Raw genomic sequence first — 20,364 nt, forward strand, 5'->3', positions numbered from 1 at the left:
CCCCCCCCCGCTCCACACCCTCACACCCCAGAGTGACTCCTCTTCACCCACTAACATCACTGCTGCCCCATACCCTCATATCCTTCCTGGAATAACCCCTCTCCAGCCAAGAATGCCAGTGCTGCCCCACATCCTCACCTCTCCCCCCCCGCTCCACACCCTCACACCCCAGAGTGACTCCTCTTCACCCACTAACATCACTGCTGCCCCATACCCTCATATCCTTCCTGGAATAACCCCTCTCCAGCCAAGAATGCCCGTGCTGCCCCACATCCTCACCCCCCCCCCCCCCGCTCCACACCCTCACACCCCAGAGTGACTCCTCTTCACCCACTAACATCACTGCTGCCCCATACCCTCATATCCTTCCTGGAATAACCCCTCTCCAGCCAAGAATGCCCGTGCTGCCCCACATCCTCACCCCCCCCCCCCCGCTCCACACCCTCACACCCCAGAGTGACTCCTCTTCACCCACTAACATCACTGCTGCCCCATACCCTCATATCCTTCCTGGAATAACCCCTCTCCAGCCAAGAATGCCAGTGCTGCCCCACATCCTCACCCCCCCCCCCCCCGCTCCACACCCTCACACCCCAGAGTGACTCCTCTTCACCCACTAACATCACTGCTGCCCCATACCCTCATATCCTTCCTGGAATAACCCCTCTCCAGCCAAGAATGCCCGTGCTGCCCCACATCCTCACCCCCCCCCCCCCCGCTCCACACCCTCACACCCCAGAGTGACTCCTCTTCACCCACTAACATCACTGCTGCCCCATACCCTCATATCCTTCCTGGAATAACCCCTCTCCAGCCAAGAATGCCAGTGCTGCCCCACATCCTCACCCCCCCCCCCCGCTCCACACCCTCACACCCCAGAGTGACTCCTCTTCACCCACTAACATCACTGCTGCCCCATACCCTCATATCCTTCCTGGAATAACCCCTCTCCAGCCAAGAATGCCAGTGCTGCCCCACATCCTCACCCCCCCCCCCCCGCTCCACACCCTCACACCCCAGAGTGACTCCTCTTCACCCACTAACATCACTGCTGCCCCATACCCTCATATCCTTCCTGGAATAACCCCTCTCCAGCCAAGAATGCCCGTGCTGCCCCACATCCTCACCCCCCCCCCCCCGCTCCACACCCTCACACCCCAGAGTGACTCCTCTTCACCCACTAACATCACTGCTGCCCCATACCCTCATATCCTTCCTGGAATAACCCCTCTCCAGCCAAGAATGCCCGTGCTGCCCCACATCCTCACCCACCCCCCATTCCCTGGGAATGTCACCACTGCTCCACACCCCAGAGTGACTCCTCTTCACCCACTAACATCACTGCTGCCCTCAGCGCCTCATACCTTTGCCATGTCACACACAGTCACGTGGTCATTCAAAGCCATCAAGTCAAACGAATGCACTTTGTTCCTGACACTGCGTGCGATTTTACAGTCTCCGCATCCAAAATCTGCCACCACCAGTGAGGCTGGCCTGAGGGAGAGAACAAGACATGAAATCCAAATGCAACATAAATCCCCTACAGCGCTGAGCACTCATACACACAATCGAGCCTAAGATTGCCATACTGGGTCAGCCCAAAGGCCATCAAGCCCAGCATCCTGTTTGCCCCTTGAGATCCTGCCAGGCACTTGGGACCTGGCTTGACCACTGCTGGAGAGAGATCCCAAGCTGCTTATCCCGAGAATGAGCAGGGGATTTCTGCAACTCTGCCTTAATAATGGTTAATGGACGTTTCCTCCAGGAACTTGTCCAAATCTTTTCTAAAGCACAGCTCCACTAATATCTCATACCACATCCTCTGGCAATGAATTCCAGCGCTTAACTATGCATCGGGTAAAAAAAATATTTTCTCCTATTTGTCTTAAATCTATCACCCAGTAACTTCATTGATTGTCCCCTAGTCTTTATACTTTTCAAAAGAGTAAACAACCGATTCACGTTTATTTGTTCCCTTCCACTCATTATTTCATAGACCTCTATCATATCCCCCCTCAGCCGTCTCTTCTCCAAGCTGAACAGCCCTAACCTCTTCAGCCTTTCCTCATAGGGGAGCTGTTCCATCCCCTTTATCATTCTGTTTGTTCTCTGTTCCTTTTCTAATTCTGCTCTATCTTTCTTGAGATGTGGAGACCAGAACTGCACAAAATACTCAAGGTGTGGTCGCACCACAGAGCTTTCATCACCCTCTACTACACCACACACTCAGCTCTGCCAGTGCACCTCGTTTCTTCTCTGCGCCATCCCCCTCACATAGCACTGGCAATGCCCCTTTATCCTTCCCTGCAGCACTACCTCTTAATCCAGTATTGAGGACCCCCCACAAATACACACACACACTTCTGCCAATGCCCGTCACCTCGCTCCTACGCTGGTCAATTAGACAACCTGTCTTTAAACATGTCTTACCAGGCGCCAATCCTTCCCTCAGCCGCTGTTCACTCCCTCCCTTGCTAATACCCCAGCTATGGATTTTCTTCCCTGGGGGGGATATTCGTCCTGGCGCTGGGTGCTTACCGGTTTCGCAGGTATTTGATGATTCCGTCAATGGGGCTCTGGGGCCAGCGCTGCAGCTGGGCCACGAAGCCGTGGTGATAGATCTGAAAGGCCTCGGGGTCCTGCAGAAAAAGCTGCCGAGCTTCCCGGCTGCTGGAGGTGTACAGCTGCTGGTTAATGTAACGGAAGCGTGCTGCCTTCAGCCGTTCCTCCATCCTACAGCGCAGCGCCGCCGAGCGCTCTGGGCCTGCTCTCTCCTGAGACGGGGGCTCCTCGGTGCCGGGACCTGCTCCCTCCCTGGATACCTCCGTCACCTCGGCAGCATCCGCACGCCCCCCGGACAATGCTGTCGCCTCTGCTGCATTCCCCTGCTGCAAAATCTTCCTCAGCTTTATCAACTGCCCCTCCCGCCTCCTCTGGTCTGCAGCCCGGGCCTGGAGACGGGGTCCCTTGGATACCGCGCCAGGCTCGCTGCTCTCTACGCTGCCCGCGCCATTCTTCGCGGGTCTCGCAGTCCCGCTATCAGCACACCCTGGATCTCCGAGGAGATCTGTCCCCTTGCTCTCTGCAGTCACTTTAAATTTATTCTTATTTCGCTTTTTATTTTTCTGTTGGTTTCTCCATTTTTTTCTACTCAGCCAATCTGCGGATTCTCCCAGAACTTTTGTGGCCGGATTCTGCACTGCCTTGCCTTTTTCTGGTCCATCCTGAGGGGCACCTAGGCAAGAAAAAATGGCAAAGAATTACAGACAGCTAGGGCTGGAAGGGAGCCATTAATTCCCTGCCCCCATCTGATCAGCAAAGAGACAGGAAGAAGTCTTACTGAAACCCCTCCAACATCCCTGAATCAGGAGGAAATCCTCTTCTCTCTTTTTTCCCCCCTTACCTGAGCTCAGTGCTTACCGGCTGAGAACAGAGACGGGATCCGGCTCCGGGGGGGGGGGGGGGGAGAGGGCTTTGGCAGTCACCACCGCACTCGGCTTCCTGCACCCGCTGCCTTTCAGCTGCTTGAGCAGCGAAGTCCACGCTGGGAACCGGCTACTGGACCAAGGCTCACCTCTGAGGGATCTCTGAAATCACCTCAGGGATTCTCAACTGAGGGAGGGACCTTTAGGTATCACCGCAGGAAGGCGGGGCTCAATCTTTTCTCCCATTTAAAAGTAGAATTTCTTCTTCTAAAAGGTACAGCGATCCCCATAGGGAAAGCACGTCCACATCTGCTAGGAGACGGAGAAATACTGAAGGACTGAGGTCTCTGCAGGGGAGTATCTAGGGTGACAACAGCTTTGAAACCTGACTCAGTTTCCATCTGTTGGCAGGAGAGCATAATCCATTGGTCCCGAGTCCATCTGGCTACATGATAGGAAATAAGTATTTGCTGCTTATTCCTTTCATACAGGCCGATACAGGACGGTGCGCTCGGCCAAGTGCACCGTTTAGCCCCCGTTTGGCCGCGCGTTTTTGACGCGCTATTATTACCCCTTATACTGTAAGGGGTAATAGCGCGTGGAAAACACGTAGCCAACCCCCCGAAACTAATAGTGCTCATCACATGCAAATGTATGTGATGAGCCTATTAGTCACCTGCAATACAGGTGTTAATTTCAGACGGCACCGGGCAAGTGTACAGAAAAGCAGAAAAAACTGATTTTCTGTACACCCTCCAACTTAATACCATAGCGATATTAAATCGGAGGCCCCAAAAATTAAAAAAAAAAAATCAAAACTTATTTAAAAAAAAAACAAAACAAAACTGCCCACGGGTTAGAAAGCAGACGCTCAACTTTGCCGGCATCCGTTTTCCGAACCCGTTGCTGTCAGCAAGTTTGACAACAGACGGCGGTAAAATTAAGCATCGGCTTTCAGACCCGCTGACAGCCGCTACTTCCGCCAATAAGGAGACGCTAGGGACGCGCTAATGTCCCTAGCGCCTCCTTATTAGCGCGGGCTCTAATTTAAATAAAGAATCGTGCGCCCAGGAGAAGTGCCTGGGCACGCGCCGGCTCTCCCACAGACTTTATTGAATGGGCCTGATAGTAACATAGTAATGACAGCAGAAAAAGACCAAAATAGTCCATCTAGTCTGCCCAGCAAGCTTCCCAAGGTAGTAACAGCCACTCTGTGCCGGTTAAGCTTTTTTATTTATTCCCATTCTCTAGGTTTTTAGGGATCCAGAATGTTTATCCCATGCCCCTTTGAAATCCTTCACAGTTTTAGTCTTCATCACTTCCTCTGGAAGGACATTCCAGGCATCCACCACCTTCTCAATGAAGAAATATTTCCTGACATTGGTTCTGAGTCTTCCTCTCTGGAGTTTCAAATCGTGACCCCTAGTTCTACTAAATTGTTTCCAATGGAAAAGGTTTGACGACGACCATGGATCATTAAAACCTTTCAAGTATCTGACAGTTTGAATCAAATCTCCCCTGCTCCTCTTCTCCTCCAGGGAATACATATTTAGGTTCTTCAATCTCTCTTTATAAGTCATTCGATGGAGACCACCCACCATTTTGGTCGCCCTTCTCTGGACCGCCTCCATCCTGTCTCTGTCCCTTCATAGATACGGTCTCCAGTACTAAACACAGTACCTCCAGGTGAGGCCTCACCAAGGACCTGTACAAGGGGATTATCACTTTCCTTTTCTTACTCGATATTCCTCTCTCTATGCAGCCCAGCATTCTTCTGGCTTTAGCTATCGCTTTGTCACATTGTTTTGCAGACTTCAGATCATTAGACACTATCACCCCAAGGTCTCTTTCTCCTGCTCTGTGCACATCAGCCCTTCACCCCTCAACACATATATTCCTTCGGATTACCTCACCCCAGATGCATGACACTGCATTTTTGGCATTGAATCCCAGCTGCCGACCACTCTTCCAGCTTCCTTAAATCCTGTCTCATTCTCTGTACTCCTTCCGGCATGTCCATTCTTTAAATCCAGTTGCAGACAACTTGCAAGCAAACTTTTTCTGTAGTACATCGTACCTATTTGACTATGCTAGTGTTAAAACTTAAGGACGCGACAGATTTACGAATATTTAGGGAAAACTGAAGACTTATTTGGTCAGGCCTATTTCTAAATTGTGATTTAGAAATAGGCCGGGGCCACTAGTAGAACTAGTCTCCTGTGATGTTCTATCTTGCGAATGACCTTCCCCAATAGCGGCCATGGGGGGCGAAGGCATACAGTAAGAACATAAGAACATGCCACACTGGGTCAGACCAAGGGTCCATCAAGCCTAGCATCCTGTTTCCAACAGTAGCCAATCCAGGCCATAAGAACCTGGCAATTACCCAAACACTAAGAAGATCCCATGCTACTGATGCAATTTAACAGCAGTGACTATTCCCTAAGTAAACTTGATTAATAGCCGTTAATGGACTTCTCCTCCAAGAACTTATCCAAACCTTTTTTGAACCCAGCTACACTAACTGCACTAACCACATCCTCTGGCAACAAATTCCAGAGTTTAATTGTGCATTGAGTGAAAAAGAATTTTCTCCGATTAGTCTTAAATGTGCTACTTGCTAATTTCATAGAATGCCCCCTAGTCCTTCTATTATTTGAAAGTGTAAATAACTGATTCACATCTATTCGTTCAAGACCTCTCATGATCTTAAAGTCTGGACGAGAGCGTAAATCCCTTGGAAGGCTGTGGTCGAAAGCATCCATTCCCCCGGGTCCAGGCTCTTTCTGCTGAGGAAGTCTGCTGAGACATTGTCTTTTCCTGCGATGTAGGAGGCCGAGATCCCTTGTAGGTGCCCCATGCCATGAGAGGGTCTATCTCCAGAGAAACCTGCTGGCTCCTGGTTCCTCCCTGGCGGTTGATGTAAGCCACTGTAGTATCGTTGTCTGACATTACTCGAATCGCTTTGCCTCGAAGTCTGTGGCTGAATCGCAGGCACGCTAGTCTGACTGCTCAAGCTTCCAGGATGTTTATGTTCCATTCTGCCTCTTCCTTGTTCCATTGTCCCTGGGCTGTCAGCTCCTGACAGTGGGCTTCCCACCTTCGCAGGCTCGCATCCGTGGAGTCCAAGATCCAGTTCGGTGGGGATAGGCTTACTCCTCTGCTTAGGTGGTCTTCCTGTAGCCACCACTGGAGCTGAGAACGTACCTCTGCTGGTAGTTGGAGGCGAATTGAGTAGTCCTGGGACAGTGGGTGATAGTAAGGAGCACTGGAGCGGTCACATGTGGGCCCTTGCCCGCCGGGACAACCTCCAGGATTGATGCCATGAGGCCGAGGACTTGAAGATAGTCTCATACCTTGGGGCGGGAGGGAGGAAGACTTTGTTCTGTTTGGTGTCGAAATGGACCCCCAGGTAACTCTAGAGATTGAGAGGGCTGCAGACTGCTCTTGCCCGTGTTCACAACCCAACCGAGTTCTTGCAGTAGGCTCTTGACTCTGCTGGTCACCTGCCGGCTCTCTTCTGAAGGCTTTGCCCTGATCAGCTAGTCTCTTCCTTCCGCAGTGTTGCCACCACGACCACCATAATTTTGGAGAATATTCTGGGGCGGTTGCTAGGCCGAAAGGTAGCGCTCAGAACTGGTAATGGTGACCTAGTATCGCAAAGCGTAGAAAACGCTGGTGATCCTGATGGACTGGAATGTGAAGGTAGGCTTCGGAGAGGTCCAGGGAGGTTAGAAACTCTCCTGGTTGTACTGCCATTTTAGGCGAAACAAGGGTCCTTGTAGGGAATTTTTGAAGATATGTAATTGATGATATACAAGGAATGTGATGACATATTTGATACATTAATATGGGAAATTGTGATTGGCAATTGGGGGATATGTAAACATATGTATTGATGGTATTATATGTTGTATCAATATAGAAAAAATTGTAATTGGGGGAGGGAATGTATTTTAAGGTATCCTACACAGGGATGTGCTGTATGAATGTGTGAATGAATGAGAGTTTTAGGGGGATATTTTAATGGGTAATGCATTTGTGTGACAAAGTATACATAACAACTGTCCAGATTGTATGATTAAATGTTGGAGAGGGGTATATTTAGTGATTTTTTATGAAATGATATAGTATTAAACAATTTATAAGCAGTAAAAAATCTATAAGCAGTAAAAGTCATATTATTTATGAACAAAAACTAAAAGGATCCCTTATTGTTTTCTGATTGTACTACCATTATGACAGAGCGAAGAGTCTCCATGCGGAAGTGTAGTATCCGCAGATGATGGCTGACGTTCTTGAGATCCAAGATGGGTTGGAATGATCCTTCCTTCTTGGGAACGATAAAATAGATGGAATAGCGCCCCGTATTTTGTTGGGGCGTGGAGACCTGAGTTATTGCCTTCAAACTGAGTAGTCTTGTCAGAGTGGCTTCCACTGCCAGTCTCTTGATGTGGGAGTGGCAGGTGACATCATAAATTTGTCTCGAGGGATGCTGCGGAACTCCAGAGAGTAACCTTCTCGAATGATGTTTAGTACTCATTTGTCTGACGTGATCTCAACCTATCTTTGGTAGAAGAGGGCAAGTCGACCCATTATCTCCTCTTCCGGTGGATGGGTCGGCCCATTTTCATTGTGGAGCATGGCTGGAGCCTGCTCCCGGTCCTGCTCCTCTCTTGGTCTGTCAGTTCTGAAAGGGCTGGGACCTTCCGGAGGGACGAGGTGCCTGGAACTGCGAGTTCCTATAGGGTCTAAAGCGTTGTGAGCCTCTGCCCTTGGTTCTTCTGGGGGAGGGATGCTGAGATCTTTTACTCCTATCTTCTGGTAGCCAAGGCAATGGGTATTCGCCCCATTTGCTGGCCAACTTCACCAATTCGCTTCCGAACAAGAGAGATCCTTTAAAGGGGATTCTTGTGAGATTCGCTTTAGATGTCGCGTCAGCAGACCAATTCCGTAACCATAATTGTCTTCTGGCTGCCACTACAGAGGCTATGCCTCTGGCTGAGGTACACACCAGGTCTGAGCTTGCGTCCATCAGGAAGGCTGCTGCAGGTTCCATCATCTCACCGGTATACGTTCTGGAGTTATTTGCCTCTTTCAAGAGGAGCAAGCAGGAACGTGCCACCAGTGCGCAGCAGGAAGCAATCTGCAGTGTCATTGCTGTTGCGTCAAAAGCTTGCTTAAGGATGGATTCCAATCGTCTATCCTGAGTATCCTTCAATATGGCCCCCCCCCCCTCTCAACGGGAATCGTTGTTTGCTTTGATTCAGCACAGACCATAGCGTCTACTTTCTGGAAACGCAAGCGTTCCTTGGACGCTGGTTCTAGAGGGTATAGGGCTTCCAAGGCCCGACCCCCTTTGAAGCTGGCCCCCGGGGCATCCCACTCCAGGTCAATCAGTTCCTGGATGGCTTCCATCATTGGGAAATAGCATGAGGCTTTACGAAGGGACACCAAGGTTCTTCTTTGGTTCCACCATAGGGTATGTGCCTGGGATACCCAGTGTTTTCAGAGTCTGGGAAACAAGGGTTGGTAATTCATCCTTGTGGAAGAAGCGAAGCATGGTTCAGTATGGTTCAATTCCTGGAGGGATTTCTCCTTCTTCTAGGGAGTCACCATCATCATCTGAGTGTCTGGGTCCCTATCAGGGAAGTTCTTGGTTAGGTGAGGCATCCGAGCAGGGCAGGGAAGATCTTGTGCTTCCAGCAGGGCTTGAGCCCGGGGCTGATTGCACCTGGACAAAGGCTTGCAGCCCCTGGAAAAATTCTAACCAGGAGAAGATTCCTGGGTCCATGTTAATCTCAGGGGGAGTTGGAGTAGGGGCACCAGAAGTGCCCTCCTCTGGAGATGCCATCTTGGAGATGCATAGATCCGGGGAGCTATCGTCAGTAGTAGTTCCGGATCCATCCCCCGACAGTAAGGGACCAGGTTTTGGTTCCCCCTGGGCTTCTTCGCAATGCTGACACAGGCAGGACTCCAGTTCAGGCTGCGCGGCTCTTATGTGGCAGGCTGTGCAAAGAGAGTGCCTTCTGGCCTTCTTGGGCGCCGGTGCCATTGTCCCTATGTGTTTGTGCACGTGTAGTCGTAAACGCGGCTGTGCGTGTACTTATGTGCATGGATGCACTCAGTTGTGCGAGCTGTTGTGCGTGCGTCTGTATTGGACGTGGAGTTAGACGCATCGGCCGCCCGGCCCACCCTGTGTGTACCACCGGTCGAGAAGGGAAGATGGCGCCGACGACCCCTGCGCGTAAGATGGCGCGCCCCCCCGGAGGGTCTGCACGTGCATGGACCCATGCACCAGATTGGGGCCTAACCCAACCAAGGCTGCTCAACCGATCGGTGCTCCCTTTTTAACTTTACCGGAAGAAGAAATCGGTACGGCAATCCGAGCTCTGGAGACCTAAATTTAAAGATTTTTGCTTTCCTGGTCTCGGCGCTTACTGATCGTGTGCCGGACGGTCTCCAGCTGCGGGGGAAGAAGGAATTACCTTCATCACCGTGCTCGGTTCTGCACCCGCTGCCTTTCAGCCACTCTGGGGCTAAGTCCACACCGAGAACTGGCTACTGGACCAAGGCACACCTCTGAGGGATATCGGAGATCACCTCAGGAATTCTCGACTGGGGGGGGGGACCCTTAGGTATCGCCGCAGGGGAGCGGGGCTCGGTCTTCTTTAAGATAAATTTGTTTCTTCTTTGCTGTAATTCTTAACACTATTCTAGTGTGTGGGATAGTGTCCGCATCTGCTAGGAGATGGAGAGATACTGAAGAGCTGAGGTTACTGCAGGGGTATATCCAGAGTGACGTCAGCTTTGAAATCTGACTCCATCTCCCATCTGCTAGCAGAAGAGCACAAATCCCATTGGTCCTGAGTCCATCTGGCTACACGCTAGGAAATAGCTCCGTTTTTCTAAGATTAAGGACCAAGTTATTACTATGCATCCATCCATCAATTCCATGACTAATGCACTCTGCTAGACATCTCACAATATCCTGAAGGTTAGAACTGCCAAAGACTCAATGAGTTGTCCCAGTGAGTACAGACATAAAACGACAATTTTAAACACTGAAAATTAGCCCCATGCTAAACTGCTGTGTCTCATCAAGGAAAAAGGAGTGAAACCATTTCAAAGCAATTCTTCCCATGCTTATCAATTTTAATCGAGTGAGCAACTAGGAGAAAGTGCGAACGCAGCAGAAACATCAAGCAAAGCTAATCCTGCTGATCCCCCATGATCAGTCACCGAAACCAGAGGGATTTTAATGCTATGATCTGATCTAAACCCCATAGGGATGGTCATTCAACACTTCTCGTTCGTCCAAGAAATGCTGCAATGGAATTAACACATACTTTTCAACAACTTTAAAGCAAAGGCTGAAAGCTGGAAATAAGAATGGTAACTGGCAGGATGTAATAAATTATGCTTTGATTTCTTTTTATTACTGGACACACAGTAGCCCTCTTTCAGGCTACATTTATAATTTTAGTAATGGGGGTCTATGAAAGTTTGCCTCAACTTTGAATTATCCCAAAGGTACATGTATTTAATGGAGATGACAATGACCCAATAGATAACAACATTTTAGATACTTCAGTACTTGTAACCTCAGGAAAAAATAAAGCACCATCAAGGGTCAATCAACACTAGTTCCTGCTTGGGCCTGCGAAAGTTAGGAGGACGTAAAAGAGAAAGTGGCTTGGAGCTTCTCTAACCCTGCCTTTGCCACCCAGGCCAATTAGTGCAAGACTTTAAACATTGGATTGTACCCAAAGAGTATTTTCACAGCATCCTCCCAGTCTGTTCCTGTACCTCTGCTCGCCTCCAACTTGCTGAGGGGTGTCTCGGCCCCTGTCCCAGGGGTTTTTATGCTGTGTCTCGCCGCCTTTAAAGGGATCTGCGATCCTGCCCTAGAGATCTCTAAGCTTAGACCTTGCTTCCTTTTCCTGCTCCTCTTCTTCCTGTGTTTGGAGCATGTGACTGTGGCGTCAGCCTCATCTTCCTCGGATCTTGACACATCTTGGGTTACAAGGGGTCTCTCAGCATCTTGGTACCTCTGAGAGGCAGCCTCAAGCATACGAAGGGTCTCAAGGAGTTGCTTTTTAACTAACCTCTGTCCAATACCACGAGCAGCCTACAAAGAGAGCAAAAGGAAGGTCAACAACTGCTGGAAACAGCCTATGATTCATGAGTAACCTTAACATGACCAAGTAAGTGTGAGTTAGAGGAGAATGTGAGGGGATCCCTGTGGTGCCTAGACATGTGTGCATGTATATATGCATGTGTGACATGCCCAGGAGAGAGAGTGTATCCTGTGTTACCCAGAAGTGTGTGTGAGAGATACAGGTTGTGTGAGGGAATCCCTGCGGTGCCCACACATGTGTGCGTGTATATATGCGTGTGTGACATGCCCAGGAGAGAGAGTGTATCCTGCGGGACCCAGACTTGTATGTGAGAGATACAGGTTGTGTGAAGGAATCCCTGTGGTGCCCAGACATGTGTGCGTGTATATATGCATGTGTGACATGCCCAGGAGAGAGAGTGTATCCTGCGGGACCCAGAAGTGTATGTGAGATACAGGTTGTGTGAGGGAATCCCTGTGGTGCCCAGACATGGTGCGTGTATATATGCGTGTGTGACATGCCCAGGAGAGAGAGTGTATCCTGCGGGACCCAGAAGTGTGTGTGAGAGAGACAGGTTGTGTGAGGGAATCCCTGTGGTGCCCAGACATGTGTGCGTGTATATATGCGTGTGTGACATGCCCAGGAGAGAGAGTGTATCCTGTGTTACCCAGAAGTGTGTGTGAGAGAGACAGGTTGTGTGAGGGAATCCCTGCAATGTGTGTATACGCTTCAGGAGGGGGCTGAGGGTATCTCTGCTGTGGCCTGATGTGTTTCAGAAATGGAGAAGGGCTTGAAGGGAATGCCGGCAGTGTCTAGAAGTATGAGCGATGCAGCACAAGACACCTGAAGACTGGAATATTTTATAGCGGGGAAAGAGGAGGAGGATCAATGTGATGCTTTACCGCTGTTCCTTGGGCTCCTTCAGCAGAGCTCCGGTGGTGATGGAGGGACTTGCTCAAGCGCCGAGCGTCAGCATTGTCGTTCCAGTCCCCCGTATCAAACATGGCAGTGTGAGCAGGGTTCCCTAGCCGGGCAGCTGTGGCTTCATGCTCGCCTCCCGCCTAACTCCCAGGAGAGCCACCACTGCGGGGCCTACAGAAGAGAGGAAGAAAGATCTGGTGACTCCTCCACCTCCTTCCACTTTTGGTTAAGTGCCCTCCCACTTACTCCTCGTTTGGGAAATTGCCCCCTCTTTTTTTTTAGGAGTCTGCCTGCCCCTCCTTTGGAAGGGAAAGGAAGAAGATAAGTATTGCCAAGCAACGCTGATCTTCTAGGAGCACGAGATGCCCCGTGCTGGGTCAGACCAGAGGTCCATGGAGCCCCGGGTCCTGTCTCAAACAGTGGCCAGTCCAGATCTCTAGGAAACCCCCAGCAGAGAGAGCACAGTCCGGATCTCTAGGAAACCCCCAGCAGAGAGGGCAGCAGCTTGCTTCAGTCACCTGGCTTATAATGTTTATGGACTTTTTCTCCAGGAACTTGGTTAAATAAAGCTCTGGAATTTGTTATCAGAGGATGTGGTTAGTGCAGTTACTGTAGCTGGGTTTAAAAAAGGATTGGATAAGTTCTTGGAGGAGAGGTCCATTAACTGCTATTAATCAAGTTTACTTAGGGAATAGGCACTGCTATTAATTGTATCAGTAGCATGGGATCTTCTTAGTGTTTGGGTAATTGCCAGGTTCTTGTGGCCTGGTTTTGGCCTCTGTTGGAAACAGGATGCTGGGCTTGATGGACCCTTGGTCTGACCCAGTATGGCATGTTCTTATGTTCTTAAAGCAGGAGCCTGAGAACCAGGGAAGCCAGGATTCAAATCCCACTGCCGCCTATCTAAGTTTGCCTCAGGTACAAACTCAGACACTGAGCCCTCTTGCACTGAACGTGATCCGTTCTGAGGTGCCTGGAAAGCAGAATATCAATGTAAATAACATATGTGAACCCCGCTCTGCTCTGGCAACGGATTCCGCAGCTCCATCGTGCGCACTTTACATAACTCGTGGAGCAGCTGAAGCAGATCATTTCTTTTTCTGAAATGTTCCTCCTTTGTTGCTTCAGGGGCCTCTTTACTACGCCCCGGAAAGACAGTGAATCCCCACACTCTCTTGCCACTGGTTCCTGCAGGATTTACCAAACTGCTATCCTGAGTTCCCTGCAGACCTTCCCCCACATCCCTACCTGCAGCAATGCATGATGGCAGCTCCACCAAGTCCCTGCAGGAAGCCCCTCATCCCCTGAGAAAAAATCCCCAGCGACCCACAGGAGAGCGGGACATCCTTGAGTCCCGGCAGGGGCAATTCAGGCCACTGCAGAGAATAGGAGAGGGGCCGAAGCGAGAAGCACAAAGAGCAAAGCCGTTCCGCTTCCTGCTCCAAGGCCTCCTCTCCTGTCCTCTGCAAGAGGAACAGGGAGGGAGGGTCCGGAGCAAGGAGCGGAGGCTCTCTCTGCACATCCCTGCTCTCTCCCCCACGCCTGTCTGCAACCAGCAGCACTGGAGAACAGAAAGGGAGGGCGAGAATAGCAACGAGCACCGTGAACGGGGCTCCCAGGACATGGGAGGAGGGAGTCACCCAGGGCGCCAGTCAGAGAGGAGAGGGGAGAAGGGGTAAACCCTGAAAGAAGATGAATGAGAAGTCACGAACGGTGCGGCAAGGCTTCTGGGGAATTCAGATAAAAAGGGGGTGAATGCTGGGAGGAAGGTCACCTTCCTTCTTAACTCTCTGAAGTGAGCAGTGCAGAGGGAGCGTCTTGCACCTTAATTCATCCCCAGGGCCCAGGCTCCCACCTGTTCTGCAGTACCTGTGAGGAGACCATGCCAAAGGTGGAGGGGGGAGAGAGCGCACGGGGACAGGAAGCTGCACAAGAGCCACGTGGGAGGTGGTTTTGTATGTTAAACAGTGTGAGGGGTGGGGGGGAGAGCAGAGGGGGGAAGAGAAAGCCAGAGATGGGGGTAGAAGGGGGATTTGAAATAATTGGGGGAACAGCAGTAGAAAGATGTGAGAAAATCAGAGGGGGAGGGTAGGTGTAAAAGAAAGCCCGAGGTGGCGAGGGGGGAAATAGAACCAGAAATGGTGTCACGGTGGGGGTGGGGCACATGGGGTGTGATAGAAAGATGACAGCGCCAGAGCCAGAGGTGGTGAAGGAGATGGGAACAAGAATGGGTGCAACAGAGCATTAAGCAGACAAGGGGAGAGGGATTACTGGTGCTGGGCACAGAGTGAGGAGAAAGGGTACAGGTGGTGTTCTTGTGGGGGATCAGGGATGTTATGCCCGCGAGGCCGCTTCCCTTTGTCTCTTTCCGCTGTGAAGGACGAAAAGGTGGTCCGTTCTTCGTACGGGTTCCGACATTTCCAGGTACCTGGATAGGAGTCTGCCGATGTTGAGGTGACGTAGACTGCGGGCTTCTTCCGAATTCTTCAAGCCATCCATCGTTGGTAGCGAGATGGTCTGGTTGAGGTGGAAATGTGAGACCACTTTGGGGAGGAAGGAGGGAACCGTGCGTAGTTGGATGGACTCCGGGGTGAGCCTGAGGAACGGCTCACGGCAGGACAGTGCTTGTAGTTCCGAGATGCAGCGGGCTGAACACACTGCCAGCAAGAACACCGTCTTTAGGGTTAACAGGCGGAGGGAGAGGCCTCAGAGGGGTCTGAAGGCGGTTCCCACTAGGAAGTCCAAAACGAGATTGAAATTCTACATAGGTACCGGCCACTTTAGTGGAGGGCGAATGTGTTTGACTCCTTTCAGGAAGCGTGACAAGTCCGGGTGAGAAGCTATGCTGTCGCCCTCGCTCTTGGAGCCGTAGCATGACAATGCAGCCACTTGTACCTTGATGGAGTTGAGGGACAGACCCTTCTGTAGTCATTCTGTAAGAATTCCAGGATCACGGGAACTTTAAATGAGCGTGGCTTGATGTTGTGGTCTTCGCACCAGGCTTCAAATGCTCTCCAGATCCTTATGTACGTTAACAATGTGGAGAACTTGCGTGCTCGGAGGAGGGTGTCGATTACCGCCCTCGAGTATCCGCTCTCTCTCAGGCTGGCCCTCTCAATGGCCAGACCGTAAGGGAGAATTGAGCTGGGTCCTCATGGAGGATCGGGCCTTGTTGTAGCAGGTCCCTGTGTGGGGGCAGGGGTAGCGGGTTCCTCTCCAGCAGTCTTCTCATGTCTGCGTACCAGGGTCTTCTTGGCCAACCCGGAGCCACCAGAAGAACTAGTCCCTTGTATAGTTGTATCTTGTGAATGATCGCGCCCAATAGGGGCCACGGCGGGAAGGCGTAGAGTCCCTGGTGGCCAGGTCTGTACCAGGGCATCAATCCCTTGGGAGTGCGGTTTCTGCCTGCGGCTGAAGTATCTGGATACTTGGGAGTTGGATCTGCTTGCCAGAAGGTCCATGTCCGGTGTCCCCCACCGATTCACTATCAATTGGAAGGCTGCGGACGACAGCCTCCATTCTCCTGGGTCTAGACTCTCCCTGCTGAGGAAGTCTGCCGTGATGTCTTTCCCAGCGATGTGGACGGCAGAGATCTCCTGGAGGTTTGCTTCCGCCCAAGCCATCAGGGGGTCTATTTCTAGGGACACCTGTTGGCTCCTGGTTCCCCCTTGCCAGTTGATGTAGGCCATTGTCGTGGCGTTGTCCGACATTACTCTGACCGCTTTGTTTCGGAGTCTGTAAGCAAACCGCAGACAGGCTAGTCTGACTGCCCGCGCTTCTAGGCGGTTGATGTTCTATCCCGCCTCTTCTGCGTTCCACTGCCCTTGGGTGGTTAGCTCCTCGCAGTGTGCTCCCCATCCTCGTAGATTGGCATCTGTGGTGAGTAGGGTCCAGGTTGGGGAGGATAGCCTTGATCCCCGGCCCATGTGGCTGGCCTGCAGCCACCACCGTATTTGGGTCCGAACTCTGCCCGGGAGTGATAGACGTACGGTGTAGTTCTGGGACCGTGGGCTCCACTGTGATAGGAGTGAGCTCTGCAGGGGCCTCATGTGGGCTCGCGCCCATGGCACAACTTCCAGGGTGAATGCCATCAGCCCGAGGACTTGCAGGTAATCCCATGCTGTGGGACAAGGATCGTTCAGCAAGGTTTGCAGCCGGTTCCACAATTTTGATATCCTTGTGGGGGTCAGGCTGACCTTGTTCTTTTTGGTGTCATATCAGACTCCTAGGTATTCCAGCGACTGTGAGGGCTGAAGGGAGCTTTTGTTTGTGTTGACTACCCATCCTAGGCTCTCCAGTAGAGTTATGACTCTGCAGGTTGCTTGGCAGCTTTCCTCCGGTGACTTTACCCTGATCAGTCAATCATCCAGGTAAGGGTGAACGAAGATTTCTTCCTTCCTCAGTGTTGCCGCCACAACTACTATTACCTTGGTGAACGTCCGGGGTTCTGTGGCTAACCCGAAGGGTAGTGCCCAGAACTGGTAGTGACGGTTCAGGACTTTGAAGCGTAGGTAACGCTGGTGATCCTGATGAATTGGGATGTGTAGGTAGGCCTCCGAAAGATCCAGGATTGTGAGAAACTCTCCGGTTGTATCGCCCTTATTACGGATCGTAGGGTTTCCATGCGGAAGCGGGGAATCCTGAGGTGGCGGTTGACCGACTTGAGGTCCAAGATGGGCCTGAATGTTCCCTCTTTCTTGGGGACGATAAAATAAATGGAATAATGCCCAGTATTTATTTCTTGCGGAGGCACTGGGGTTATGGCCTCGAGGGCCAGTAGCCTGGACAGTGTAGCTTCCACTGCCGCCCTCTTGGAGAGGTCGTGGCAGGGGGATTCCACGAACTTGTCCGGAGGGATTCGTAGGAATTCCAGGTAGTACCCCTCCCGAATGATGGCTAGGACCCACTTGTCCGAAGTTATCTCGACCCATCTGCGGTAGAATAGGGCTAGTCTGCCCCCTATGGCTTCTTCCCTTGGATGGGTCGGCTGAATCTCATTGTGGGGTTCGGCTGGGGCCTGTAACCAAGCTGGTTCCCCTCTTGTTGTGCTTGGTCCGAAAGGACTGGTTCCTGGCCGTAGGGCGGGGGGCTTGATAGTTGCTCCTGTAAGGATTGAAGCGCTGTGAACTTCTGCCCCTGGAGGACCTGGGGAAGGGTCGCTGGTTACTCTTCGTCTTATCCTCCGGTAGGCGCGGCAATGGAGACTCGCCCCATTTGTTGGCCAGTTTCTCTAGTTCGCTGCCGAACAGGAGGGATCCTTTGAAGGGCATCCTTGTGAGCGGAGTTTTGGAAGATGCGTCGGCCGACCAGCTTCGGAGCCAGAGTTGCCTCCTGGCCGCCACCGCAGAGGACACTCCTCTGGCTGCGGTGCGCACTAGGTCGGAGGCAGCGTCTGCAAGGAATGATACTGCTGGTTCCATGTCTTCTCCCGGGGTGTTGTTCCTGGTTTGTGATAAGCAGGCACGTGTCACTACGGTGCAGCAGGCCGCAATTTGTAGAGACATAGCGGCTACGTCAAATAACTGTTTGAGGATGGACTTCAGCCGCCGGTCGTGTGCATCCTTGAGCGCTGCTCCTCCCTCCACTGGGATGGTAGTGCGCTTGGAGACCACGCAGACCATGGCATCAACTCTTCGGCATGCAAGAAGATCTTTGGTTGCCGGGTCCAGGGGGTACAGGGCTGCCAAAGCTCGTCCCCCCTTGAAGGTGGACTCCGGAGCATTCTATTCCAGGTCAATCAGCTGTTGTGCCGCTTGTAACAGAGGGAAATGGCGAGAAGTCTGTCGAAGCCCTTCCAGCAGGGGGTTCGGTTTAGGTTCCCCTGAAGTACCTGGACCCAGGATAGCGAGCTCCGTCAGGAATTGGTTGACCAGGTCCGGGAGCTCGTCCTTTGTGAAGAAGAGTCTCATGGTTCGGTGAGGCTCTGTCCCCAGGGGGAGCTCCCCCTCTTCTAAGGGTTCGGTTTCCTCCTCAGAGATGTCCGAGTCCCCATAGGTGGGGCTTCTGGGTAGTGGAAGCCTGTGCCTAGGTCTTGAAGGGCCTGGGGCATGAGGGTCCTCCCGTGGAGTCTGTGACTGGTCAGCCTGAGGTTCAGTTTGCATTTGAACAAAGGCATGAATCACCTTGAAGAACTCCACCCATGAGATCGATGCTGGATCAAAGCTGAGGGGCACTGGTTCCTTGGGGCTCCCCGTCTGTGGGGAGGTCCCCCTGGCTAGGTCCGGGGTACCCCTTGAGGAGCTAGAACTCGGCCCTGGATGGGACTGGCCCTGGACTGGGTCTCCCAGGGCCTCTTCGCACTGCATGCAAGGCGTCGGGCCTCCTCGCTTTGTGCGGCTCTGATGTGGCATGCTGGGCAGAGGCCTTGAGCCTTTATCCCTGTTTCTGGTGGTGCCATGGCTGTCGACGCGTAAACTCTTATGCGCTCCGGTGCGCTTAAGATGAGCGTGTAGTTGTGTGCGCAGCTGTGCGTTCAGCCGTAGATATGTGCATGGCTCTGTGCACGCAACTTATGCGCGCAAAGTTTTATGTGTAAGTTTATGCGCACAAGTGCTTTGTGCGCCTAGCTTGAGTTGTGCGCTCGCAAATGGTGAACGGTGCGGCGACTAGGGCCAAGATGGTGACGGCGAACACGCGGGCAATATGGTGACCCTCTCGGAGGGTCTCCACGTGGGTAGGGCGGATCAACCCGGTGGCACTGGTCCTGGCCGGCGACCTGTGGTCCTCTTCAATCCTCGGAGACCGGATTCAAGCAGAAGATTTCTACCTTACCTTGTCTTCGGCGCTTCCCGGTTGCATCCCGGGAGGTCTCCGGCTGCGGGGAGAGAGGGCAAATACCTTCACCGGCGCGCTCGAGGGTGCACCTGCTGCCTCTCAGCCACGCCCGGGGATCAGGGGGGGCTAGGACCTCGCCACGATTCGGCCGCCGGACCGAGGCTCACCTCCGAGGGACCTCGGAAATCACCTCGGGAATCTCAACTGGGGGAGGGACCCGAGGGTATCACCGCAGGAGAGCGGGGCTCGTCTTCAGGTAGGTTCTCTCTTTAAATTTGGATTTTCTTCTTTGAATTTGGTTCTAACGCTGTGAGAGCATGCAGATAGTCCATAACTGCTATGGAGACGGAAAATACTGAGGATCTGCACTTCCTGCAGGGGTATATGTACTAGGGCTGACGTCAGATTGAAATCTGATCCGTCTCCAACTGCCATCAGGAGTACACTATTCCCATTGGTCCTGAGTCCATCTGCTACACGCTAGGAAATTTCCAATTTATCTTGTTGCCAATTATGTATTTAGGCAGATTATAACAGAAAAACAAACCTGGAAGGTTTAGCACCAAGCAGCCGGGGGCTAAACACCCTTGAATCATGTGCCAATGTTTCCTCAAGACTTTTCTGATATTAGTTCCATTATGAGAACCATAAAGGGCAAACTATTTTCTTATCTTCCCCATTGAAATCCTTGTATAATGCGTTTCTCTGAACACCCTCTGGCCCGATATCTTGCTGTCATATTCATTATCTGTAGTCCCAAGTACTGCTTTACTATCAGATTTTCTTTCTAGCTTCTAAATGCAAAACCACTGTTGTTGCCTCTTTTTTTTTTTTTTTATAATTAAAATATCCAAAAAAGGGATCTCATTTGTGTCACTATTTATCTGATGTGTTAAATCATCATCTCTTTGAATCAGCCAACTATGAAACTCACTTAACAATATCATCTCCTATTTATTTATTTTTGTATACAGATGTTCGTGGTAGCTTCACACCGGTTTACATCAAATGTACAGAGAATAACAAATAAAATAAATATAAAAACATTCATAAAATAACCATTAACAACTAACCCTAACCCAACTAGCACTAAGATGTCACCTATATAGCTTTAGAAACAGAGA

At 51.5% G+C, this 20,364-nt stretch overlaps 1 protein-coding gene across 1 annotated transcript in view; it reads right to left on the reverse strand.

The window, feature by feature from the left end:
- Positions 1–20,364, reverse strand: part of RRP8 (ribosomal RNA processing 8) — a gene marked incomplete in the record, with an annotated part of 34,958 nt that overhangs the window by 4,175 nt on the left and 10,419 nt on the right. The window contains 4 exon segments of the mRNA XM_029601901.1: positions 1,365–1,494; positions 2,539–3,235; positions 11,235–11,556; positions 12,448–12,637. Of these exon segments, the coding sequence (XP_029457761.1) occupies positions 1,365–1,494; positions 2,539–3,235; positions 11,235–11,556; positions 12,448–12,549 (1,251 nt within the window).

This window comes from Rhinatrema bivittatum, chromosome 5 (assembly GCF_901001135.1).
Source record: "Rhinatrema bivittatum chromosome 5, aRhiBiv1.1, whole genome shotgun sequence".
Classification (NCBI taxonomy): Eukaryota; Metazoa; Chordata; class Amphibia; order Gymnophiona; family Rhinatrematidae; genus Rhinatrema; species Rhinatrema bivittatum.